The 27996-nt window shown below is 32.0% G+C and overlaps 2 protein-coding genes across 2 annotated transcripts in view; both read left to right on the top strand.

Moving 5' to 3' along the window:
* The first annotated feature begins 705 nt into the window (after positions 1 to 705).
* On the top strand, positions 706 to 9139 carry LOC111696512 (uncharacterized). The gene is made up of 5 exons (XM_023466122.1): positions 706 to 771; positions 6176 to 6270; positions 6327 to 6418; positions 7666 to 7743; positions 9005 to 9139. The coding sequence occupies exons 1-5, from the start codon at positions 752 to 754 to the stop codon at positions 9137 to 9139; spliced, it is 420 nt and encodes a 139-aa protein (XP_023321890.1). The 5' UTR covers positions 706 to 751.
* Positions 9140 to 9538: 399 nt separating this feature from the next.
* The window catches only part of LOC111696511 (rho-associated protein kinase 2), a 38781-nt gene continuing 20323 nt past the window's right edge, over positions 9539 to 27996 (top strand). The window contains exons 1-15 of the mRNA XM_023466121.1: positions 9539 to 9608; positions 11721 to 11885; positions 13715 to 13766; positions 14041 to 14089; positions 16044 to 16113; positions 17038 to 17079; positions 17450 to 17490; positions 18616 to 18710; positions 20511 to 20553; positions 22907 to 22965; positions 23849 to 23945; positions 24806 to 24881; positions 25673 to 25786; positions 26559 to 26627; positions 27700 to 27771. Coding sequence (XP_023321889.1) covers positions 9572 to 9608; positions 11721 to 11885; positions 13715 to 13766; positions 14041 to 14089; positions 16044 to 16113; positions 17038 to 17079; positions 17450 to 17490; positions 18616 to 18710; positions 20511 to 20553; positions 22907 to 22965; positions 23849 to 23945; positions 24806 to 24881; positions 25673 to 25786; positions 26559 to 26627; positions 27700 to 27771 — 1081 coding nt within the window. The 5' untranslated portion in view covers positions 9539 to 9571. The remainder of the gene's footprint in view (positions 9609 to 11720; positions 11886 to 13714; positions 13767 to 14040; positions 14090 to 16043; positions 16114 to 17037; positions 17080 to 17449; positions 17491 to 18615; positions 18711 to 20510; positions 20554 to 22906; positions 22966 to 23848; positions 23946 to 24805; positions 24882 to 25672; positions 25787 to 26558; positions 26628 to 27699; positions 27772 to 27996) is intronic.

Genomic DNA, 27996 nt, shown 5'->3' with positions numbered 1-27996 from the left:
TACAGTCCCTTTCAAGAGACAAGGTTCGTTGAATAGTCAGGTACAGTCCCTTTCAAGAGACAAGGTTCGTTGAATGGTCAGGTACAGTCCCTTTCAAGAGACAAGGTTCGTTGAATAGTCAGGTACAGTCCCTTTCAAGAGATGAGGATCGTTGAATGGTCAGTTACAGTCCTTTTCAAGAGACAAGGTTCGTTGAATAGTCAAGTACAGTCCCTTTCAAGAGACAAGGTTCGTTCAATAGTCAGGTACAGTCTCTTTCAAGAGAAAAGGTTCTTAAAATAGTCAGGTACAGTCCCGTTCAAGAGACAAGGTTCGTTGAAAAGTCAGGTACAGTCCCTTTCAAGAGACAAGGTTATCAAAATAGTCAGGTACAGTTCCTTTCAAGAGATGAGGATCGTTATATAGTCAGGTATAGTCCCTTTCAAGAGACAAGGTTCGTTGAATGATCAGGTACAGTCCCTTTCAAGAGACGAGGTTCGTTGAATAGTCAGGTACAGTCCCTTTCAAGAGACAAGGTTCGTTGAATAGTCAGGTCCCTTTCAAGAGACGAGGTTTTTAAAATGGCTAGGTACAGTCCCTTTCAAGAGAAAAGGTTCATTGAATAGTCAGGTACAGTCCCTTTCAAGAGACAAGGTTCGTTGAATAGTCAGGTACAGTCCCTTTCAAGAGAAAAGGTTCGTTAAAAATCAGGTACAGTCCCTTTCAAGAGAAAAAGTTCGTTAAAAATCAGGTACAGTCCCTTTCAAGAGATATGGTTCTTAAAATAGTCAGGTACAGTCCCTTTCAAGAGACAAGGTTCGTTGAATAGTCAGTTACAGTCCCTTTCAAGAGACGAGGTTTTTAAAAATGGCCAGGTACAGTCCGTTTCAAGAGAAAAGGTTCGTTGAATAGTCAGGTACAGTCCCTTTCAAGAGAGAAGGTTTGTTGAATAGTCAGGTACAGTCCCTATCAAGAGACAAGGTTCGTTGAATAGTCAGTTACAGTCCCTTTCAAGAGACGAGGTTTTTAAAATGGCCAGGTACAGTCCCATTCAAGAGACAAGGTTCCTTGAATAGTCAGGTACAGTCCCTTTCAAAAGACAAAATTCGGTGAATAGTCAGGTACAGTCCATTTCAAGAGACAAGGTTCATGAATAGTCAGGTACAGTCCCTTTCAAGAGACAAGGTTCGTTGAAAAGTCAGGTACAGTCCCTTTCAAGAGACAAGGTTCGGTGAATAGTCAGGTACAGTCCCTTTTAAGAGACAAGGTTCGTTGAATAGTCAGGTACAGTCCCTTTCAAGAGACAAGGTTCGTTGAATAGTCAGGTACAGTCCCTTTCAAGAGACAAGGTTCGTTGAATAGTTAAGTACAGTCCCTTTCAAGAGATCAGGATCGTTGAATATTCAGGTACAGTCCCTTTTAAGAGACTAAGTTCGTTGAAGAGTCAGGTACATTCCCTTTCAAGAGACAAGGTTCGTTGAATAGTCAGGTACAGTTCCTTTCAAGAGACAAGGTTCGTTGAATAGTCAGGTACTGTCCCTTACAAGAGATGAGGATCGTTGAATAGTCAGGAATAGTCCCTTTTAAGAGACTAGGTTCGTTGAATAGTCAGGTACACTTCATTTCAAGAGACAAAGTTCGTTGAATAGCCAGGTACAGTCCCTTTTAAGAGACAAGGTTCGTTGAATAGTCAGGTACAGTCCCTTTCAAGAGACAAGGTTCGTTGAATAGTCAGGTATAGTCTCTTTAAAGAGACAAGGTTCGTTAAATAGTCAAGTACAGTCCCTTTCAAGAGACGAGGTTCGTTGAATAGTCAGGTGCAGTCCCTTTCAAGAGACGAGGTTCTTGAATAGTCAGCTACAGTCCCTTTCAAGAGACAACGTTCGTTGAATAATTAGGTACAGTCCCTTTCAGGAAACAAGGTTCGTTGAATAGTCAGGTACAGTCCCTTTCAAGAGACAAGGTTCGTTGAATAGTCAGGTACTGTCCCTTTCAAGAGACAAGGTTCGTGGCATGTTCAATTCACTAAGGTGCCCTTCAAATATCTAATTGAGTAAAAATAGTATTTTCATTTTTTAAAATATAAATAACAGTTAAATTATGTTAAACTCAAAAGCCTTTAAGACCAAATCACTTTTTAGTGACAATATTTTAAGCCATATCATTCATTTCATTCATCCATCAGCAGACTATGATTAAATGGTACTATTAAGAATCGAACCATGGGTTGTGTAATAAATTCATAGAGATGGGAACTCTTGTATTGTGAATATCGAGATCAATGCTTGATCTCTATATATTGTTAATATACAGATTCCCTGAATTGAATTTGAAGAGTTAAGCATAGATCCTCATATTAAAAGTGCCCACGTTGAAAAATCGAGATCAAGCAATGGGGGTATCCAACAAATTATAGGCCACATCTCAGAATTAATGAAAAATATTACGAGAATCCTTTTTTTAAAACATTTTTTAACATTGGAACAACAATTATGTTTTGTCCTTATTCTATAGCGGGTTTATTTTCAGGTTTTTAATCTAGGTTTGAATTCAAGTTTTTAGTTTGGAATGTGAGTGATAAAATTTCATGAATTCAAACAAGCACTAGAAGTAGAATTCATGGAACAAAGCTTTTTGTCAAAATCAAGGGATATCACAAAAGTTAATCAGTCCCAGATATAAGAGAGTTACAGAGATCGATTATCAGCTATTATATGCGATAGGAAACACAAAATCTACAAAAAAAGACTGAATTCATAAACGTTATGTTTGATGTTTAAAATTGGAGTATTTCTTTCTTATTATTATTATAAAGATTTATTCACACACAAAGATATAAATACATATATAAATGGTGTAGTTTAAATTTGTTTAAATAAATTTGTTTTGAAAATACAGGTTTCCAAAAGAAAAGAGAAAAAAATATGCAAAATTATGCGCAAATAGAAAACATTGATTTTTACTCACTACATAACATATTTATCATTGCAGTTATTACGTAATCATCGAACCCTTCAACATATAAATTATTCATTCTTGTACTTAAAAGTTCTTGTAAAACCGGAACTTTCCATGCATGTTCCAATGGGACATCAAAATATTTCATTTGTTTCTTAACTAACATTTTACTAAGATCCGAAGGATTTACAGAACAATCATTTGCAATAGAAAAAAATTTCTGCCAAGAACTGTGTTGAGGTCATTTTTACATAAATTAGAAAGAAATCTAATGCAAAGCTTAGAACTTGCTTCAATAGTCTCATAGAAAGACACACATCTGCTAGCTAATAAAGTTTGTACATGTAAACATTGTGAAATACTTTCAATCAAGTACCTATGCGTATCTCTAGGTACATTAAAAAGAATTCTAATAGCAGTATTCCATGCTGTATACAATTTTGAAACACATTGGGAACTCAAGTCCCAAATACTAGATCCATAAAAACTACAACAGTAAATATTATACAGTTTCAAAATAACATCAGGACTGTTAAAATAAAATTCTTGGTTAAGGGAATGAATTTTGAAATGAAAATAGCTCGTTTTTTATTGCAATCTATGGTCATTGAATTATCACTTTGCAGAACATTTCCTAAATGTTTTAAGTCGTTAACAAATGGTAAAGGTAATTCATTCAATAAAATTTGGGTTATTTCATTATAATTAATCCTTTCTTTAGAAAAAATAAGGCATTTAGTTTTACATTTTTGATTCGAATATTTGTCAGTTTAGTAGCTATGGCAAAATTTTCACAAATTTTCACCATTTCCTGAAGACCTGTTCTGCTAGGAGAAAGCAGAATAATATCATCTGCATATACCCAGATGCCCATATAGACACCTTGGATTTGGCATCCAATCGTTGAACATCGTAATAACTTGATAATTTTGTCAATGTAAATGCAGAATAGCACAGGGGAAGAAACTACTCCTTGTCTGACTCCATTTTGTACATTGAAGGTGTTTAAAAGGTGTTAAAGGTAACTCCTGAATGGGTATTATATTCAACAAGTGGCCGTGAGATGGCACTCTAAAAACCTATCGTAAAAACGTAGCATGTCTTGTCGGGTCAACTTAGGCGTGACTTAGGCCTACGTACCCCACCCTGTAAAATTTAAAAATTGAAAATCCATTTCAATAAAAATTTCAGACATTGAAGAATTGATTTATTCCATTCTAAAAATTTTGAACACAAACAAAATCTCCATAATTAACATAATATTTTGAACATTTCGTTGATTCAAGAGCAGTAAATCACGCAGTAAATCACGCAGTAAAAAGAATTTACTTTATTTCTAATGACACTCTCCCCCACGTCAAACCAAGGATGTAAGGCAAGGGAAGTCATTTCAGAAGTGTACACATCTTTAGTAATGCAATGTACTGTCTCTGGGCGCTAATGTAAACACAAGACGGATGTCGAAGCCTGACATGGGGTCCATCATTCACATAAAAAATCAATGAAATATTCTGGTCATAGGAAATTATTATGTGAATTATCAAAATTATCAAAATTTAATGCTTTTAACCTCCTCGGATACTAAACGAACAATGATGAATCTATTATTGTTTACAAATTCCGCCCAGAGAGAAATGGTTTCAATATGTACACAGAGTGTACGCAACTGCAATTAACTTTCCTTGCCTTACATTCTTGCTTCAAACTAAAGTAAGATTGAAATCTGATCTAACTTCAATCATAATTCCTCATTTTAAAAACGTTATAAAAAGAACAAAAATGTATTTTATACATATACCCACTACTCAGATACATTTCTCTTAAAATCAAAGAGACTATGAGGTCTCAAATTCGTACCAGTGATGTGGCGTAAAATGTTTCCCTCACAATACACTGTGGTACCATTTAAACCTTGATTAACCCTATTCCTGCTGGGGGGGGGGGGTCAATTTGACCCCCCCTGTAGTTTTTTTTTACATTTTTCTAAAAATATTGGTCTGAGGCTGTTGAAATTTTCTGACTTTTCTTACATACCCAAAGACCTCCCTTTAGGCTTAAAACCGGGCTTTAATACTAACTGCCTGAGTCCTCAGGCACACTGCCTGAATGACTGCTTTTGCCTGTAACAATCTAAATCTTTGTTTTGACCCACTTTCACTTGTCAGATTTTGATAAAATTTAGCTTTTTGGAAAGCCTATGACATAAGGAAACGGATTTTACAAGTTTTGCGAAAAAAAATTGCAAATTTTTGGCAAACAACCTGTCAAAAGAAATTTGCACATTTTTAGTTTTTCTTGATTAAAAATCAGGTTATTTAAAATTTTGCAAAATTTTTTGCGTATTTGAAATTGCAAGGTCAAGGGCTTTTCAAAAATGTATAATTTTTCATTTTTTGGACAAATTTTGTTTTGCAAACATTTTTACTATATAACTGGATTTTGCGATAAAAAATTCAATTTTTGCAAATTTGCAAATTTTTGGCAGATTCTAAAAGTAGAGCACAAGAGCTTTCTAATGATGTATCATCTGTCATATTTGGACATAAAACATGGGATTTAGACCCCCCCCTTGGACATTGACCCCTCCAGCATATCCTGGTTTTCAGCAGGGATAGGGTTAAAAACTATTAAGAACTTTTTCAGATTTATGCAGTGAAGGCAATGACAGAAATAAAAAGAATTCAACAATCTTAAAGGCAACACAAGGCAACATAGGGTACCGTTTAATAAAAATATCTTAACAGTTCCTCTAAATTCATTTCTATTTTTATATTAATATAGTTTGTTAATATCAAATTTTCACCATCGGTATTTTTCAATATTTACAATTCTGATTTATCAAATATGAAACCTTAATTCAGATTACAATAAATTTAATACAAATGAATATTTTAACACTATTTGGTTAGGAATTACGCGGAATTGTGTGGAATTGCGCGGAACTGCGTGGAATTACGCGGAATTGCGTGGAAATGCGCGGAATTGCGTGGAGTTTACAGGGTTCGCAAAAGGGTGTAAGTAAAATCCACTTGCGTTGGAAACCCGCATCTAAACCCAACCCCGACTGGGCTATTTATGTCTAATATGGATAGATGGATGGATAATATAGGGTTTTATCATTTGCTTTGTATAGGGATAATATAGGGTTTTATCATTTGCTTTGTATAGGGATAATATATGGTTTTATCTTTTGCTTTGTATAGGGATAATATAGGGTTTTATCATTTGCTTTGTATAGGGATAATATGGATCCTGGGGGAATTACACGAGAAGAAATTGGTGAGATAATTCCAGAATACCTGACAAATATTATCCAAGAAAACCAGAGAAGAGGTAATTTCTTTAAATTCTAAATAATAAAACCTATACTTTTCTATTTTTATCTTAAGATGGACAGCTTGAATCTTTGATTGGTGAAGTACAGAACATAATTGGACAGAACAGGGAATATGGGCTCAATGTCAAGGAAGTCCAGAATAAGGTATCAAAATGGCGGTATTTTTGGGGAATTTTTCAGGAACCAGGTCGAATTTATGTTAAAAAATGATTGCAACTTAAAAAATTAGTTTGCGGGTTTTCTTAAAAATGATTTGAGGTTTGTATCTTGTTTTAAAAAGATTGTTAATGTAAAGGAAATAAGTCTTTGCCACAAACTTAAAGCTGATGGTGTAAACCTTTGATATTTTAGATTTAGAATTGGCAGAAAATCAGAGTTTTTGGCAAAGCCGTCGGCGATTCACGCCAGTTCATTACCCTATAAAATTTATCAAAAAAAAACCTGATTACTCGCCTTAAACTTTCTTTGTAATTTCGTTCTCGTACATATTTTAAACTATAAAAAAGGTTGACATCACCACAAGGTTGTAAAGATAAAAAAGAATAAGAAAACTGGAGGTTCGAGTTATCATGGCAGATCCAATTTAAATACACTTGAAGGATTGTTAAGATTTACAATTCCAAACCATTTAATGATAAAACAAGTTTTTATAAAATTTAAGCCCCCTCCCAACTAGATTTGCACAGATCTGTTTGCGATGGTAATATTTTTCAGTGCTCACATAAATATCGGGAAAAGGTTTTATCAGGTTTTATGAAACTTTAGAAAGTCATTTGCATTGTTTATGATGTACTTCAAAACAAAAATATACCTTCGAATAAAAGAGAAGGGTACGTGTGGGGGGGGGGTATGTTTATTTCTAGGGCATTTATGTCTGTAATGTTTAAGTATCATGAAGGTTTTTTACACACAAACAAATCATGGATATATTTGCTGAATACAAAGAGAATATAATACCAAAAGGTTATATAGCACAAATGAATGAAGTACACCTGCAGAATGGAAACATTACAATAAAATGGCCGTTTTACACTTTTTTCGAGTAAATTACACTCTATGCATAATCTATTATCTTTGGGTGAATGCTATTTTTCAAAAACTTAGTTTAAAATTTCGAGTGACCCTTCAATTGACAACTGTGCCCTCTAAACTCTCATTTTTGGCAATGTTGATAAAATATTCTTATTTTTCTATCTGAAGATTGATAATTGCCAAATGTGGTCCCTAGCTCTGTAAACTATGTAGACAATTTAAACTATCTTCTAAGATAGAAAAGTGACAATATTCCTGTACTTGTTGGTGAGACAAAGGCGTACATGGTACCGTTGTAAATCGCTGGTGGGGACAGTTCTAAATACATCGACAGGACCTTTTAAGTACAATTTTCATAGGTTCGAAGTTTGGAAGAAAATAATTTAAATGAGAAGTTTGGATTAGAGCTTGCCACACTTATCTCAAGAATTGAAAAGGTAAACAATAATAACAACAACAACAACAGTATGGTATTTCCATGGTTTACACTTCACAATTGTAATTAAATGAATAGTGTTTTGATAATACATGCAGGAGGCAACTATAACTCCCTTCATAAGTGGAGTGTAAGATCCTCTTACAAGTAATTATTTCCATTCGATAATCCGGAAAATAGAAATTAACTACATATGATTTCAAGTTTAATTTACTATGCATCATTTGTTAGCGTACGGATCTTAATTTAAAATACAAAGAAATTATTAGCATTTTGTTTTTTAATCGACCAATTTCAATAATTTACTCGTAAATAAACTGGGGAAATATGAAATGATCCTTCAACATGTACCCTTGTATGAGCACACAAAACACAGTGAATTTATGAGATTCATGACTTGACTATAGTGACTCCTAGCGGTGTCTTTTATAACTAAGTTGCTTTAGTCCACCCGTCAGATGTTTTCGTGGATTTTCATCAATGTATTTCATTCATTTTAAACTTCTCTGAAATAATGTAGAAAGTGCAACAAAAAGCTATATATACTTATTTTAAATTAATGAGTTTAAAACTAAATATAAACGGCACCAACACGTCAAAGGTATTGAATCTTTGCCACAAACTCTGATTTTCTAATCACTATATCTTTGGAACCAAATGTTGCAGACCTTAGATATTTCAAACTATGAATTCTGTTAGATCAAATAATCAGTTTGAAATATCAAAGGTTCACAACATTGAGTTCTAAAGATATTGAGGTTTAAATATTTGATTTTGTTCCAAAGACTCAATTCCTTTACAGCAAAATTAATGCTTGATTGAAATCTATGTTTTCAATCATCATTTAACTATAAATGATGAGCTAGTATTTTTAAGTGTCCAGTATAGGCCTATATATAAAAGGTTCTAACTTTTGAGTAATTTAAGTCAATATTATAACTCTCGGCTCAAACTCTAATGGCAAATTCTCATATTTTTGGAAACCTGATTTATTTACCATATTGTTGAAAAGATAATAATATATCTAGCTGGAGCGAGATATACTAAATAATTTTTCTAGCTGGAGTGATATATACTAAATAATTTCTCTGGCTGGAGTGAGATATACTAAATAATTTCTCTAGCTGGAGTGCGATAAGCAAAATAATTTAAATTACTCCTACAGTAAATGCAGTTTAATTGGTTTATTAGCAGAATTTTTATTGAACTGTATTCAATATTCTTAATTTTTAATAAAATTAATAATTATATCTTTTTATTAGATTGAAATAACTGGTATCAGCAACAATAATACAAAACCTGTTTCTCTTCCTGACAACAACGCCTTAAATGTACTGCAGTTGGATGTTAACAATATCAAGACTTCAGGTTTATTTGTATTTATATTATTGCAGTAGTTATCATATTACTGTGGAACGATAATTAATATCATTTTTATTATGCTAATTATTATATATTTTTACTATATTTAATTATAGTATTATTATTGTTATTATTATTATTATCATTATTATCATATAATGATTGTTAAAGATCCCCATTGTAGANATAAAACGAATTCTGTTTTAGAAGATGAGATAAAATGAATTCTGTTTTAGAAGATGAGATAAAATGAATTCTGTTTTAGAAGATGAGATAAAATGAATTTTTTTTAGAAGATGAGATAAAACGAATTCTGTTTTAGAAGATGAGATACAACGAATTCTGTTTTAGAAGATGAGATAAAATGAATTTTGTTTTAGAAGATGAGATAAAATTAATTCTGTTTTAGAAGATGAGATATAACGAATTTTGTTTTAGAAGATGAGATAAAACGAATTGATGAGAAAATGAAATACTTAGAACAAACCAGTTTAACAGTACAGGGTAAGTGACCAATGAGAAATTATATTATATTATTCTGTTTTAAGGAATTTTATTTGGTTTAAGTTTTCAAGAGCAGAGTTTCCGGAACCGAACATTTTAGAATTGGCCCCCTTAATACCTATCGCTTCATCTGAATATCCACTTTGGATACTTTTGATTTTTTTTTATATCCCGATAAGGATTCCGACCATTGAGAGTTGTCTCATAAAATTGCGCACAAAATATTTCCCTGCTTCTGATTGGTTGTTTGCGATTCTGGAGACATGATACACCGTACTTTGATTGGTTGAATTTTAGAAAAAATTTTTGGACACAAACTTTTCAGATTAAAGTAATCTCATGAGAATAACAAAAGGAGTCGATTAATGATTGATCTTCTTTTCAAATTATTCTCAAGACTAGTTTAGTTGCTAGTTTGTATAAGTTATTAGTTTGTAACCTGAAAAGTGTGAAAATTCAACTAATAGAGTAGCGTATGCAAAATCTGGAACAGCCAATCACAAGCCGAGAAAATTTGAAATTTTACGCGCCAATTATTGAGATAACTCTCATTGGTCGGAATCTTGCAGGGATATAAAAAAAAGAGAAAAAAGAGGATTTAGTATGAGATTAAAAGTGTCCTATTTACATTTAATATTCAGATTAATCGATGTTTTTTATTACATGAAAATTTCCTAAATATATTATATTAACTATAAAGATTTATTGATAAATAAGACCTTTTATATTCATATGTTTTCATATAGTATATAAAGAGTTACAGCAATTTGTTTTCTTTATCTTAATAAAATAAAAGGGGAGAAAACTTCGTTTTCTTTACATCAGGACTATAGACGTCAAATTTTATTTGAGTTGCGAATTTCTGCCACAGAATAAATAGGGGACATAGCCAGAATTAGCCACTTGTCATGCTAGATAAAACAACGATATCTTCCACATCATTGAACAGAAAAACGTCATAAGAAACCGTTAAAAGGTCACTTTTATTTACAAAGACTATTTCTTTGGAATGAGAAGGGTTATGAAATTCAATAAAATAATGTATAAACGCCATTTTAATTAAGATTTTTAATAACTGAAGATTAAAAATATTTAAACCCAGTTTAATTTTAATAAATTTTTTCAGAAAAGAAAAGTTCCAAGGGCAAAATAAACTTTAAACTAATCATTCAGGACAAATTGGAAAAAACTTACCAGAGACCAGAAAATCCCGCTGTTCCCAAAATATAGTCTCTTAACATAGTCTCCCTTTCGTAACGTTACACATAGAACTATTTGAAGAATATATAAAATCCTAATTTGTCAAAATATGAAAGAAGAAAAGAAGTGAAAACTTGCAACAAACTCAAATTTTTTAATCCCTTTATCTCCAACCTGATGGTGTACACTGTACATGGTATAACTTTAATAATTCAAATATTAACTTGCCTTTTTCATATCAAAAGTCTTCATGTTAAAAAGATATAGGGAATACAAAATCATAGTTTGTAGCGAACGTGTTCAATTTCTTTGCATTTGAATATTACTATAGGTACTTACAGATTTTCATCTTCATCTTTTCAGAGATATATTTCAAGAATAATTATCTTGAGGAATTTGTTTTTCTGTAAATCCGAAGAATTTTACGTGTAAAATTTGATTTCAATATTTCAGAAATATTGTTTTCAAATTTCTATATTCCTGGAACAATTTAAATTCAAAATTTTAATTTTTATTTCCATTCTGATTTATTTGGGAATAATTTTTATGCATTTTAAAAATGAAATCAGTTTGGATACGCTCAGATTTAAACAACGTCGGTTTAAATAAATACTTTATTGACTAACTTATTTTACTTATCAATTTAAGAAATCAAAAATATGTCTATTCATGGTGACGTGGCAGATCTGTTTTCTTCTTGCCGCGTCTCTCTATCCGGCTTAGACTTGGATCGTCTTCCGCCACATCAGTATCAACTTGGAAATTAATAATACCTTGATTGATTTTTTGATTGTATTTTTAACTCTTCAGAACTTTTTTGCAGTCAGAATACATCGAATACATAATACTCGGAAAAGTTAAATACACTTTTGAAGTTCTTTTTTTTAAAATTAAGCTTATTTAATTTCTTAGGTAAGCTAGAAGAATGTGAATTGTTTGCAGCTAAAAATCACACTTTAGCATCACAAGGAAATACCGCGGCATCACGAGCCCTGAACTCTCTTGATGAACTAAAGATATGCTTGACTAGGGCCCAGAACTCCCAGGAGGAATTAAGCAAACGGTTAAATAAACTAGGTTAAGAAGAATTAGATAATTCAATGGAGACTTGTCTTTTTATTAACTTTCAAACTTTTTAACTTTTTAACTTTCTTCCTTCCTTATATACTAACTTGTTAACAAAAAAAGGACTTATGTACAATTAAAGGGACTGTATGTACAATTAAAGGGACTATATGTACAATTAAAGGGACTGTATGTACATTTAAAGGACTATATGTACAATAAAAGAGACTATATGTACAATTAAAGAGACTATATGAACAATTAAAGGAACTGTATGTACAATTAAAGAGACTGTATGTACAATTAAAAAGACTGTATAAACAATTAAAGGAACTGTATGTACAATTAAAGAGAGTGTATGTACAGTTAAAGAGACTGTATGTACAATTAAAGAGGCTGTATGTAAAATTAATGGGACTGTATGTACAATTAAAGGTACTGTATGTACAATTAATGGGACTATATGTACAATTAAAGAGACTGTATGTACAATTAAAGGAACTATATGTACAATTAAAGGGACTGTATGTACAATTATTGGGACTGTATGTACAATTAAAGGGACTGTATGTAAAATTAAAGAGACTGTATGTAAAAATAAAGAGACTGTATGTACAATTAAAGGGACTGTATGTACAATTAAAGAGACTGTATGTACAATTAAAGAGACTGTATGTACAATTAAAGGGACTGTATGTACAATTAAAGAGACTGTATGTACAAGTGAAGAGACTGTACGTACAATTAAAGGGACTGTATGTACAATTAAAGGGACTGTATGTATAATTAAAGAGATTGTATAATTAAAAGGACTGTATGTACAATTAAAGAGACTGTATGTACAATTAAAGGGACTGTATGTACAATTAAAGGGACTGTATGTACAATTAATGGGAATGTATGCACAATTAAAGGGACTGTTTGTACAATTAAAGGGACTGTATGCACAATTAAAGGGACTATATGTACAATTAAAGGGACTGTATGTACAATTAATGGGACTGTATTTACAATTAAAGAACTGTATGTACAATAAAAGGGACTGTATGTACAATTAAAGGGACTGTATGTACAATTAAGGGGACTGTATGTACAATTAAAGGGACTGTATTTACAATTAATGGGACTGTTTGTACAATTAAAGAACTGTATGTACAATCAAAGGAACTGTGTGTACAATTTAAAGGGACTGTATGTACAATTAAAGGGACTGTATGTACTGTTGAAAGGATTGAATATACAATTAAAGGGACTGTATGTACACTTAAAGGAACTGTATGTTACATAAAGGGACTGTATGTACTATTAAAGGGACTGTATGTACAATTAAAGGAACCGTACGTTCGATTCTTTTTAAAAGAGCGACAATGTTGTGTTTCTATATCTTAGAAGGGGTTAAATTCTAACAAGTATCTTCATTGTTTCTGTTGCTTAAATCCTCAATTCACATTTATTAAGAGCCTACAATTGAAAATATGTAAGAAAAAACAGATTTTCCATTCATCCCTGATCAAACAAATATTAAAAGGCTACAGTTTTGATTTTTTCGGAAATGCAACTCTATAAATGGAGGGTCACTTGAAATTATCCTTACAGTCACGTTAAACTTTTCTGATCTCAGTTTTTGTACTTTGTTCCTCTTAATAATCTATATATACTTTGTTTGTTTGTTTGTCTGTTTGTATACAATAAACGTCTAAAAGCTGAAATGATTGGGCCAACATCGTGTATGGGACCTCACTTGACGTAAGGGAAAGGGAAATCCGTCAAAATTATATATTGAAGGGGCGCGAAGCAGCCTAAAACCCTAGTTTTACAAACTTATAATTCTTTTTTCTAAGAAAAAGAGAATGAAAATACGCGGAAATCTCAACAACAAACAAACATGGAAAGGTAAATATTAGAAAATAAAAGAATAATAAATCTCAATTTTGTCTCAAGTCAAACAAAACTAAGATAATATCAAAATCAAAAACTATGAAAAAGTATGAGTCTAACAAAATGTAAACATAGTCTAAAACCGAAAAAAAAGAATTAACAACCAAAAATAACTAGAAAAAAATAGGGACAAATTTGTCACAATTAGAGTTCTTTTTGTATTACATTATTTTTGCGATGTTTTAAAAATTTGAGAAAATTAAAACTGTTTGAATTTTCTAACTTTTAGCGATGAAGACCTGAAAAGAGACATACAGAAATTACAGAATCAAACACAGGTTAATATATAATATATAATATATGATATATAATATATGAAAGTTTTTAAAAGATGATTAAAGGGAGGTTCAACGTAATGTTAATTTCCTGCTATTACCTTGAAATTTTTTTAATTCTAAGATATAGTAATTAAAAGTTTTTTTTTGCAAATTATGCGTATAGAAGGTTATACGAGGTGTGATAAATAAGTTTCGCTAAAAAAATAGGAGTAATTTATAAACTCAGCCCTGTGATTTTCTTTTTGAAAGTTCACCATAGTTTTACAGGATTATTTTTCAGATCAGTTGATGTAAATCATATCTTTGTTGTTAGGAGCGTTCTCCCGACAGTAATCAGCTGTATTCGTCACCGCAAGAACATTTTCAAATTTTGTCCACCAGAGTCTGTTTTAGACCCTTTAAGAACGATCAAAAGAAAAAGAGATTGAGTATTAATGTATAATGGACTTTTGAGGACTTTTATGGTTTTGATCCATAATCAATGTCATCCCTTTGGTACATTTGTCGTCGACTTTGGGACAATTTAACACAGATCTTAAATCTTGCTATACAACTATGTTTCCAATGTAAAATCATATATCAGGTTGCCTGGCAAACATACTTCTTGAACCCAGCTTTATGGTTTTCAATATTTTCTACCATTTCTGGGGTTTTGATGGTCTTTTCCTGCCTGGACAAGGGCGGACACAAAGGAGGGGGTGGGTGGGGGAATCTTCGTACCCCCTGATGGATTTAGGGGGGCGACGCCCCCCCCCCCTGAGATTTTGAGGCAAAACATTTTATAAAATTGTGTTCTTAATCATATTCGGCTAATTTTGAAAATAAAAAGAAAATAATTTTTTTTTGGATCCTTGTAGTTCGTCACTTTACAAGAAAAAACTATTTTTAAAAAATCTTGCTTTATTTCGGAACCCTGTATTTAATTGAACTAAATAATGTGGATGTTGCTTTCTTTCTCGAAGCTCTATACAGAATTGTTTACTCTTGAATTGCATCTGGGTGAACCGGAGAAGACCTTCTCAACTTCCTCTCCTTTTATACACTCTTTATTTAATATGTATTTATATTATAGAAGCAATAAATGTACTTCTAAAAGATCTAAAAAAAAATATAACATTTGTTGGTAGCCCAGTCTCCAGGGTGTCCCATTTCTCTGGTAAATATTCCAGATATTCCTATGCTGTGACAACGATCTAATCCACCTCCAGGAGAACACTCCTGACATCACAACAACAATCTGCTTGACGCAAACCTGGCCTAAACAGTATCTGGTACTGATATAGTGAACTTTAACTTTAGATCGTTTTTAAACAAATCCCAACCCTACTCTCTAGCACTCGAACTATATCATTTTCTTCTCAATATATTTCGCCAAAACTTTGGCATCATCAGGAGTTCGTCCTTACTCTATTGAAGAGTATTAAATGACTGAACTTTAAAAAAAATTTAGAGCTGAGACTTATAAAAGTACCGCTAAGCAAATTTTAGCGAAACTTATTGATCACAGTGGTAGATACTATAGATAAGTTATATAAGCTAAAGTTAACATTTTTAAAAATCCCTTGAAAAATAGATATTTAAACATGTGTCATATGTTTTTATTTGTCAAAATAAAAAATGTTATTGTTTACATTTTCCGACTTTAAAAAAAAACGTTTTTAAACTTCCCTGTAAACACCCGAACCATTCAAGTTGTCAGTGTGATTTTTTTAATCATCGCTGGTCTTGAGCAACTGGGCTATGAACATCATATCTCTACTCAAGGCCCATACCTCTCCACCCCCCCCCCCCCCCCCCCCCCCCCGTCCCGTAGATTCAGACCCTAAATCTAAGGGTGCACTTAAAATGAATATGCATCATGATTTATGAATTATTATATTTAAAAATACATTATGCATTTCCATTTAAAGAACTTTAAGACAATCTAAAAATATTTTTTGCTTTGTTCGTTTAGATACTGGAGGAGAGCATTACAGCAGTGAAAAACAATTCTCAGGGAAACCAAGAGGAGCAGATTAGAAAAGGTACAAAATAGGGTTTTCAATTTTTTTCCGAATCAATTTGGTATCTTTTTTTCAACTCAAAAAATGAATCTACCACCCTATAGATGCTGCAAAAAGCTAGGTGAAACTTTTTTCAGAATGTCACATCTAGCTCTGTGTAATATGTATTATCTAAGGGGTAGAATTATTTTTAAAAACGCTGTAATTTCTGAACAGTTTTAATAGTTTATCATTCTTGACAGGTTTAGGAAAGGTTATAAAGTAAAAAATATACAGAATTTCGCATGTAGGGTTTCCAATCAAAATTTTTTTCAGGAAAATTTAACTACGTTTCGAGTAAAAAATGCACGAAATTTCGATATAATTTCGCACAGATGCACAACAGCTATTTTGCGCAAATTCTGAAAAGAAAATATTGGTTTTTGTGTATTTCGTTTTTTCGACATATTTCGCTAATATGAGCTATTTCGTGAACTTTTGAGAAACAATATCAAGAAATGAATGGATCAATCACATAGGGTTTCTTGCACACATAGGAATTGAGTTTTTGCCACAAACTCAGATTTTCTAATTCTTATAACTTAGCAACCCGTTTTCTTAGACCTTTGATATTTCAAACTATTAATTCTAGTAGATTAAATAGTCTAAGTTTGAAATATCAAAGGTTTACACTATCAGGTTTCAAAGATATAGGGATTAGAAAATTTATGTTTGTTGCAAAAACTCAATTCCTTTAAGACAATTTGGTCAAGCCGAAGGAGATAGGTAACAAGCAAGCAGACACCCAAACAAGAGGAATGTATACAATACATAAACTTACTTCGTGTTTGGGTGTACCCCAAGTTATATCTTATCTATAAACATTGTTAAATATTAAACTGAATTATAAATTTAAATTTCAAGATTGAATGATTTTTCAATTTAAAACTTGTAAAACTGTTTCAGAAAAGAAATTAGAGACAGATTTGAATATGATTTCAGAAAAAGGTAATTAACATAATTTGTTCATGATAAATTGAGGTTGTGTAAAAAAGGAGAGAAAAAATAAAATTTGATTAACTATTGGGGATTCTTAACAAGAAAGCACTTTATTTTTGAACACAAATAAATTCAACATTAATATCCTAAGAACATTTTCTGCTTTAATAAAAAAAAATTACAGAATTCTTTATCAAATAATTCGAATAAGAATTTGAATTAAATTCCTGAATTTTTACTTCCTTTTCTGGCAACAAAGGGAAGTGTAGTGTATTTCCGTCTTAAAGAGATAAGATAGAAACAGGTGTGAGACACAATTTCTTTTTTTTAACCCTTCCTAAACCCGTAAACAATCTTTTTTTTATCAAATTTAATTCAGTGAAGAATTTGAGCCTCTCTACTCGTGAGGAGAAATATAAGGAACCAAACCAAATTGTAAAATGAAACTGTTTTAAATGGAACAGTTTGGTTTAGTTTTGTACGGAACAGTTTGGTTTTGTTTTGTATGGAACAGTTTAGTTTAGTTTTGTATGGAACAGTTTGGTTTAGTTTTGTATGGAAAAGTTTTGTTTAGTTTTGAAGAAACAGTTTGGTTTAGTTTTGTATGGAACAGTTTGGTTTAGTTTTGTATGGAACAGTTTGGTTTAGTTTTTTAATGGAACAGTTTGATTAAGTTTTGTATGGAACAGTTTGATTTAGATTTGTATGGAATAGTTTGATATAGCTTTTATGGAACAGTTTGGTTTAGTTTTGTATGGAACAGTTTAGTTTAGTTTTGTTTAGAACAGTTTGATTTAGTTTGGTATGGAACAGTTTGGTTTAGTTGTTTAATGAACAGTTTGATTTAGTTTTGTATGGAACAGTTTTGTTTAGTTGTTTAAGGAACAGTTTGGTTTAGGTTTGTATGAAACAGTTTGGTTTAGTTGTTTAATGAACAGTTTAATTTAGTTATGTATGGAACAGTTTGGTTTAGTTGTTTAAGGAACATTTTGGTTTAGTTGTTTAAGGAATAGTTTGGTTTAGTTGTTTAAGGAACAGTTTGGTTTAGTTGTTTAAGGAACATTTTGATTTAGTTGTTTAAGGAACAGTTTGATTTTAAAGATTTTAATTTTAATTTTCATTTGATCGAAGGTTCATGCCCGAAATATAAACATTTATTTAAACAATAATATGGAAAATATCCTTGTGTTAGTACCTAGAAAAGTGTTTAATTTAAACATTTTCTTGTTTTGCTAGCAGAAATCCTGGAAAAGTGTTTAATTCGAACATTTTCTTGTTTTGCTTACAAAAATTCTTTAAAAGTGTTCAATTCAAGCATTTTTCTTGTTTTGCTAGCAGAAATCATTGAAAAGTGTTCAATTCAAACATTTTTCTTGTTTTGCCAGCAAAAATCCTTGACAAGTTTTCAATTCAAACATTTTTTCTTGTTTCGCAAAAAAAATCTTCAAGTAACTTTTTCAGAGAACCCTGCACATTGAGAAATACATTTTTATATTTTAAAACGTAACAGTCCCTTTAAAATTGTTTTGATTTGGTTTGGTGAAGACTGAGGAGAGGTTTGAGAAGATATCTTTAGATCTTAAGCAAGGATCAGGACTTAACATGGAGAATACAATTCAGGATATTCAAACTAATCTCAGGTAAACAGGGAACAGGACTTAACCTGGAGAATACAATTCAGGATATTATAACTAATTTCAGGTAAACAGGGATCAGGACTTAACATGGAGAATACAATTCAGGATATTCAAACTAATCTCAAGTAAGCAGGGATCAGGACTTAACATGGAGAATATAATTCAAGATATTCAAACTAATATTAGGTAAACAGGGATCAGGACTTAACATGGAGAATACAATTCAGGATATTCAAACTAATCTCAAGTAAGCAGGGATCAGGACTTAAAATGGAGAATACAATTCAAGATATTCAAACTAATCTCAGGTAAACAGGGATCAGGACTTAACCTGGAGAATACAATTCAGGATATTCAAACTAATCTCAGGTAAACAGGAATAAGGACTTAACCTGGAGAATACAATTCAAAAACTAGTCTCAGCTAAACAGGGATCAGGACTTAACCTGGAGAATACAATTCAGGATATTTAAACTAATCTCAAGTAAGCAGGGATCAGGACTTAACATGGAGAGTACAATTCAGGATATTAAAACTAATCTCAGGTAAACAGGAAACTGACTCCTCGTCGCAAACTCTAGTTCTCTAATCCCTTTATCTTTAAACCCTGATAGTGTAAGCTTTATATATATAATTGAAAGCTATTCTCCATGAATTAACAGAATTCAAGATTAAATATTAAAAGTTTTATTAGGATGCAAAGATAATTTGATTAGAAAATTATAATTTGAAGTGAATAATTATTTATTTGGTAATGTTATGTTTATTGTGAGGTCTCCAGCAATCTTAATACTCTTCGTTCTATTGTTTTCTTTTTAGAATTGCATATACTCTTTGTTTATTAGAAATTAGAAATTAGAGTACTCTTTGTTGTTTTGTGTATTATTCTAAAATTTAAATACTCTTCGCGTCTTTCTAATGTTTTTTATAATCTGTAATGAAATAGTTTCCAATTCTGAGAAATTTCTCTGATATGAAAAAAAGGCAATTGTTCTTTTTAAATTTCAAAATTGTAATTATATTCTTTCTAGGCGGGGGGATTTTTAAGTAATCTGATCAATTCTCTTTTTTTAAAATTTAAAATTCAAAGTAAAATCATTATTTCCTAAAAGGTATAATTTTTATGTGGTTTAGTGTAGAGGGGTTAAACATATAGCGGGCCAAGCAATGTGCAATAATGTATTTTTTGGTGAAAAAAATAGTGGTTTAACGAGCGGTTGAGAACTTGAGACATAGATTAGACTTTTTGCAGTTTAAAATAAGAAATGAAACATATTTTAAAAAAAAAATTTACGCCTCCAACCAACGAAAATGAAAATATTCTTTAATGCATTTTTTTGCCTTCAATCGCTGGAAGTTCAAGTTTTCATTATGATTTTTTAACCTTCAAGCGTAAAATTACACATTTTTCGATAACTGTTTTTATATGCATAACAAACACTTTAAAAAACGTTCAACTCAACAGTTGAAGGGTCAGACCGGCTATGCATGGTAGTTGAACTGAGTATAGCCGGTCCGTCCCCTTAAGGGCAAAAATATTCACCTGAAGAATATGATTTCGGAGGTTTAATACATTTTTTAAATAGAGAAAGTAAAACATTAGCATTTCTAATTCTGAATTATTTCGTAGAGTCGATTGTCTAGATTTTAAGTGGTCGTTTTTAGCCGCTACCGCTGAGTTTTTTTCTCCAATGTATATATTATTGAGCAATATGTGACTAGCTAGGAATTCTGAAACATGGTATGTTGTTCAAGATGGGAAAGTGGGCCGGAAAAAATGTAACAAAATATAATCTTTTTTAGAAACATTGAAACGCAAGTGCAGAAGTTAGAAGAGACGACTAAGGAATTCAGACTAATAATAATATTCTTTTCAAACCTTTTTTTTTATCAACTGTTTAAATCCTTGATATTTTTAAATATTTTATTTCAGGGGGAATGGAGGCACTATAATTTTTTTTTATTGAACTTCCCTGCTAAACTTCTTTTTCTGGTCAATGATGTTAATAATATATTGATGTATTTCTGGGCTTACACGTGTTTGATTCCTAAATGCTTTCCTGCAATAGATATGCAATTCACTTTGGTAGATGTTAGGTACTTTTCCAAAGGATTTTTCCCGTGGCTACTTCCCATGGGTATTTTCCCAGTGGCAACTTTTCAAATGTGCAAGTTCCCAAGCAGCAACTTCCCAAGTCTGTCACAACACAGCTTGGATTCCAGCCTGTTCTAGCCGCGGCGATCGGTCCCCTAGCCCATTATAGCCGAAGCGCTTGGCCCCTATTGCAGTTGGCGGCGACTCAGAGGATATAACCTAACATTTGGGAAGTTTCCAATTGTAAAATTGTCAGTTGGGAAGTTGCCCTTGGGAAAAGGCCTTTGGGAAAGTACCCTTTTGTAGAGAAACCATAATTGAAAAAAATCCGTTTCCAAAATTGTAAACATTAATATCTCATTCAAACTTGATCAGACAAACTTTTGAGGGTACCATTGTAAATCGGGCATAGCCATCTTTGCATGGAAGGTCACTTGAAATCGCGCTGACAGTCCCTTTCAAAAATTGATCAAAATTATACTTTTAAAAACAATCGTTCACAGTGATCCACGTTGCTATAGCTCTAGCGTAAAAATAATAACTAAAACTAAAATTCTAAAATTTACCTATCTATGGCTACAAAACGTAAGTGAGATAAAATTAAAGGTCAATCCATTGTGTTTCTTAAAAGCAGACCCAGTCTTTAAAATTGATATAACTTTGTAAAGAAGCCTGAATCTATGTGCGTTTTTTTTATTAAAAAAAACCGAATGATTCTTTTTTTAAAAAAACTATCGTTTTCAAATCACTGTATGAACAATTATTAATTGAAAATCATCTATGAAAAGATGAAGCAAGAATATTAAATGTTGTATGCACAAGAAATAACATTTTGTTATTATTATATCCTTTACTTTTATACATTTAAGATAATCTTCCTTCGTCTCTGCATAATCATGAATATTTCGTGATTATAGAGTGTCTCTGTGTTGAAGATGTTATGTATTTTCCCAAAGGCATTTTCCAAGTGGCAATTTCCCAAATGTGAAATTTTCAAGTCTGTCCTCGCTGCAGCCTGCGGTGCCTTTAAATAGTTACTCTACTGTCAGGTTAAATTGGACACCCTGCTTTTGAAAGCAAGAACTAAATAAACTTCCTAATGAATCTTTTATTTATTCATATTGAGACTAATGTACTCAAGTATTTAGATAGCTAGATAAATAATAACAATATCAGAATCAGATAAACAGATATATATACTTTTACTTCCCACAAACGACCAGCTTGTACATTTTGATATCCGAGCTGGGCCACCTTTGCGGTCCTAGTTTGCACTGTACCGCCATTTACAGTTTCAAAAGCGGCAAACCTGTGTATTTAACCCTTGAATATATGGGGGTGGGGTGGGGGAGTCTACACTACTCTGAAATGTTTCAACATTTCTATATCTCTAGTGGTAACAACTGTGCATTGAAATCGTAATTAAGTTCAAGTACAAGTACAAACCTTGTCGAATTCCATGGTAAAGAAAAAGAACTAGACCAAAAATCAATCTTAACCGCAATGTAAATATAATTTTGTGTACAACCATATGCTTCGTTATTCCACTCAATCTTGTCTTTTTACTACTAATATTAATACTTCTATCTTCGATTTTATTTTTAGCTATAGATATGTATACCCCTTAACATGGAAAATTGTATAAATGCATTAGGCACAGTGTGGACTAATAAAATCGAGTTAATAAAAACTAGCCACTCGGGAAAAATAAAATTATAGAATTTCTGAATTTCTAAAAAAAGTTCTTTTTTCTTGAGAATTGTAATACTTTTCATTGCAGTCTGCACCCTAATTCAAATTGAAAATCCAATTTTAAAAATAGTCCGTTTCCATAGAGTCTGCTTCTTAAGACATAAGCGTAAAAACTGGTCTAAAAAAAACCCGATTTCATGAACAGGGTAAAAGATATTACATAAGTAAGAAATATTGCAGTTACATTTCTCTAATCATCTTAAATTTACAGCTTAAAACCTACAAAAATAAATAGACTTACTCTAATTATTCGGTTTACGAAACAGGGTTTTGTTGATCTAAACTTTTTAAGATTAAAAAGTTTAGCTCACTGTGCAGAGTTAAATGTACATTATCGTCTGAATTTTTAAAGAGTTTTAAAACTGGATTGGACAGCGTGAAAGCATCCAATACAGGATTAGAAACATCAAGGTACCACCATATTGTTTTTTTTTTGTTTAAAAAGCTTTTTGTTGACAATATTTTGCAAGAAATATTTAAATTGTTATGCTAAAAGCCCCTATTCTAAACATTGATAATGCGAAAAAAAAATTTGATTTTACAAATATTCTCTGTGGATTTTCATTAATCCACTTACAGATTTTGGCAAATGTGTTTTACTTTCGTGATTCTAGCTGATCCTCTGGCCATGCAAATATGACAATGCTCAACTCACAACAGTACCCTAGACACCTTGATCGGCTCAACAGTGTGGAAGACATCGTCTTGGTTTAAAAGTCTTTAATTCTGATAATTTCTATTTTTTTTTTAACCACAGTTTTCAAACAAATGATAACATTGTTGTCTAATTGATACTCGAGCAGTCAAGCTGTTAAGGGTATCGTTGTGAATTAGGTATTGACATCTAGATGCATACTTGAGCAGTCAAGCTGTTAAGGGTATCGTTGTGAATTAGGTATTGACATCTAGATGCATACTTGAGCAGTCAAGCTGTTAAGGGTATCGTTGTGAATTAGGTATTGACATCTAGATGCATACTTGAGCAGTCAAGCTGTTAAGGGTATCGTTGTGAATTAGGTATTGACATCTAGATGCATACTTGAGCAGTCAAGCTGTTAAGGGTATCGTTGTGAATTAGGTATTGACATCTAGATGCATACTTGAGCAGTCAAGCTGTTAAGGGTATCGTTGTGAATTAGGTATTGACATCTAGATGCATACTTGAGCAGTCAAGCTGTAAAGGTTAGGCTGTAGATGCATGGAGGATCGCTTGAAATTGCACTTTACAGTTCCTTTAAGAATGTATTTAAATAAAAAAATTAAAGCATTAAATAAAACCAAATGGTGCTTACAGTGTAAAAAGTAATAAACGAATTGACGAGCTGACCAGCAAGCTAGTCGACTGTGCCAGTGAAACATCTGCCTGCAAACAAGCAATTGATAAATTAAAGGTGATGTTTTTTTATGTAAACGAAAATCGTTTTATGTGGTATTTTTATAATGTTAGTTACGAAACAAAATTATCTTAAATTTCGGTTACAGGTCTATTTCGCATTTTTTCAATGCTTTAATTTAAAATAGTTTATTAAATGAGTAATTAATAAGATACATTTTGCATGGACTATAATCAACCATGGTTAACCCTATTTTCACAAGCGGCAACTTCCCAAGATAAGTGGTAACATCCCAAATGTGCAATTTCCCAAGCGGTTGTCCCAAGGCTGTCCTAGCTGCAGCGCTCACCCCCCCCACCCATGCTAGCCGCAGTGCTAGGCCCCTATTGCAGCCTGCAGCGTGCGACTCAGAAGGCCTAACCTAACCTATTGGAAGGTGCTACCTTGGAAATTGTTTGTTAAGAAGTCCCCCCTTGGGAAAACGCCTTTGGGCAATACCTGACACCTACGGTATAGCTTGAGGGGAGGCGGATAGGGTTTGTACACATTTTACTTTGACGTATTAAAACTTATCAGCTGATCTGACTGGTTTAAATAACCAACAGTTAGTAAACAAACCTGGCCTTCCAACCCTCCCCCGGAAAGTTCCATTCTTTATTCGCAATCTTTCAGATAGAGCTAGTTCCAAGAAGGCCAAATACATCACATTCAAATGTTTACACCAATAGAGCTAGTTCCAAGAAGGCCAAATACGTCACATTCAAATGTTTACACCAATAGAGCTAGTTCCAAGAAGGCCAAATACATCACATTCAAATGTTTACACCAATAGAGCTAGTTCCAAGTAGTTCAAATACATTACATTCAAAGGTTTACACAAACTATTTCCCCCCTAACCTATTTTCCCCATGTTACAGTTGAAATCTGAGCGCCTCCCACCGCCAGATGAAAACAAACAGAGTGAGCTGACCAACAAGCTGTATAATGACCTAGGTAAGAAATTATTGAATCTTATTGTAGACATAATGTTAACCCTATTCTGATTAGGTTATTTTGCTCTAATATTGACGGGGGAGGGGGGGGTCCACCCCATCCACTTTTGCGGATGAGATATATTTAATATTTCAGCATCTCGGATAGATGAAGTAGATGAGATATATTTAATATTTCAGTATCTCGGATAGATGAAGTAGATGAGAAATATTTAATATTTCAGTATCTCGGATAGATGAAGTAGATGAGATATAGTTAATATTTTAGTATCTAGAATAGATGAAGTAGATGAGATATATTTATATTTCAGTATCTCAGATAGACGAGGGGGATGAGATATATTTATATTTCAGCATCTCGGATAGATAAAGTAGATGAAATATACTTAATATTTCAGTATCTCGGATAGATAAAGTAGATGAGATATATTTATATTTCAGTATCTCAGATAGACGAGGTGGATGAGATATATTTATATTTCAGCATCTCGGATAGATAAAGTAGATGAGATATATTTAATATTTCAGTATCTCGGATAGATGAAGTAGATGAGATATGTTTATATTTCAGTATCTCGGATAGACGAGGTGGATGAGATATATATTTATATTTCAGTATCTCGGATAGATGAAGTAGATGAGATATAGTTAATATTTCAGTATCTCGGATAGATGAAGCAGATGAGATATATTTAATATTTCAGTATCTCGAATAGATGAAGTAGATGTGATATATTTAATATTTCAGTATCTCGGAAAGATAAAGTAGATGAGATATATCTAATATTTCAGTATCTCGGATAGATGAGGTGGATGAGAGTTTAAAGAATGATCTAAGAAAGAGTAAAGGAGAAGAGGAAAAAATAAACAACAAAATTAAAACTATTGACGGCAAAATTGAAGAAGGAAAGAAATGTGAAAAATTGATTTTATAACGTAATATTTTAAATCCATTTAATTTAAACGTTTTAATTTACGCTTTTATTGACAAATTAGCTGAAATGCCCGGCGTAGCCCGTGAAAAAAAAATTGGAAAAAAATATTTTTAAAAACAAATCTATTTTTTTTATCCTATGACACCCCCCGGCCAACTATGACTGTTCACAAAAAATGTCAGCCCGATCGGTCCAGCCGTTTGATATACGAATGTCTTGTTTTATTATATAGATTTGGAAGTACATTTTATTTTATCTATTTACTATGCAAAATCTAAATATTTGTCGTAAAGGACTTGAGTCTTTACTCCAAGCTCAAATTTTCTAATCCAAATATCTCTGCAACCTGATGGATTAAACCTTTGATATTTCAAACTTCGATCTAACAGAATTCTTAGTTTGAAATATCCAAGAATTGCAGTTTCAAAGATATTGGGATTAGAACATCAGAGTTTGTGGCAAAGACTCAATTCCTTTATCTTTTTTCAAAAAAATAAATAACCACTGATACACTTGTTCTTGAAATAATAATCAAAGGTCCTTGATTTTTAATTTTTAATTGCGGTTTCACAATAAAATTTTTTTGCAAATTTATGCGGCAAAGTATAAGAATAAAATTGACAGAATTTTACACGTTTTAAGATAGAAAAATTACGATATCTCACTCATTGTTTCGTTTCACTTTATTCTGGGGGGGGGCCACTGTACACTATTATTGCCAAGAAACATTTCTCTGAACCAAGGTTTGTCGTCTATAAAGCAAGATCTAAAAAGCAGAAAAGAGAATGATGCCATCCTCAAAACAGCACAAGGTATGTATAAAAGGGATATTATCTCACAAAATTGTATGTTTCTAATATTCCGTTCGTAATTTTGAAGAAAATACTGGTAGTTATTAAGCTTAGGAACTATATACGAGAACGCCCAACTCAGATATACGGAAATTGTAAATTGTACACTGTGGGTGGAATGTAAACAAACCCAGTGTCCCCGCGGAAGTTGAAGGGAAAGGACTAAAGCTCTGATGTGATATTACAGTCCAACAAAAAACAAGTTAATATATCAAGTTAGAAAGAATACATATTATTTTTGGCTTTGTGGTCAATATGGAAAATAAAATAGCAATATATTCTTATTCCACCCCTTGGGCCCTTTTCCCTCAAAAATGATGCGTTGCCCCTGAATTCTTTGTTTTGATCTCCTCCCACTGCAGTACACAGATTTGACGCATCATGGCGGTTCCTGGTCTATATATTTCTTGGTAGTTTGGAGCAAAAAGTTCTTAATTTTAAACCAAATGTTCGTTATTTGGAGTAAAATGTTTGTTATTTTAACAAAGTAATTATAATTTTGAACAAAATGTCGTAATTTTGAACACAATATTCGAAATTTTAAACAAAATGTTCGTAATTTTCAACAGCCCCCCCATCTCCCCTACCCTTCTGAAATTGTTTGTGAACAATAATGGTTAGCGTTAGGGTGACATAGGCTAAAAAAAAATTCTCAATTTTTAATTTAAATTTTTTTTTTTTTGAAATATGGCAGATATTTATGATACCAGATCTAGATACTTTAAAGCTAAAAACAAAAAGAAAGGAAACCAAAAAATGAAAAATTATTTTAGAGAAAAACCTTCTTATGTCTCCTTAATTCTGAACTAATACAAAAAGGAAATACCTACAGAATACCTAAAAAAGCCTGATTAAAGAAATTTTAGTATTACAAATATATATTTGCTTCTAAAACAATTTTTTCATTAAATTAGAAATAAAAACGCATTACTGGATGAAACATTACTCTTATTGTAAACAGAAGAAAAATCACTTAAAGTACTTGTGAAATAAGATACAGAATGATTAATATTAAACTTATTTTGCTTGTTAGATGAGACAAGTGGGTTGTTGAAAACTCTTCTCAATGACGTAAAAACTCTACAGAAAGACGCTAAATCCTTAGGAAAAATCAAGTTTTACAATTCAAACAATTTAAAAAAAAAATATTTTTAGATAATTTTTTCTTCTTATTTCAACGAAGAAATTTTATTTTCTCTAGCTATGGGGTTAATTGTCGATATCATTTTTTTAGGTAATATTATTCATGGTCAATTATTTCGAGGTTTAACCTTCGCTGCGGTCTTTTTCTTAAATGTCATTTTTAATATGGCCATTTCTATGGCTATTT

The sequence above is a fragment of the Eurytemora carolleeae genome, unplaced genomic scaffold (assembly GCF_000591075.1).
Source record: "Eurytemora carolleeae unplaced genomic scaffold, Eaff_2.0 scaffold199, whole genome shotgun sequence".
Lineage (NCBI taxonomy): Eukaryota > Metazoa > Arthropoda > Copepoda > Calanoida > Temoridae > Eurytemora > Eurytemora carolleeae.
The sequence above is the reverse complement of the archived record's forward strand: the minus strand, read 5'-3'. Positions and strand labels throughout refer to the sequence as shown.

Coding starts and splice junctions, on each gene's coding strand:
- LOC111696512 (XM_023466122.1), top strand. CDS start 752: ATGGTTCTTAAAATAGTCAG. Junction 6,419..7,665: donor TCAAGGAAGTCCAGAATAAG/GTATCAAAATGG, acceptor CAATTTTCATAG/GTTCGAAGTTTGGAAGAAAA. Junction 7,744..9,004: donor TTATCTCAAGAATTGAAAAG/GTAAACAATAAT, acceptor TCTTTTTATTAG/ATTGAAATAACTGGTATCAG.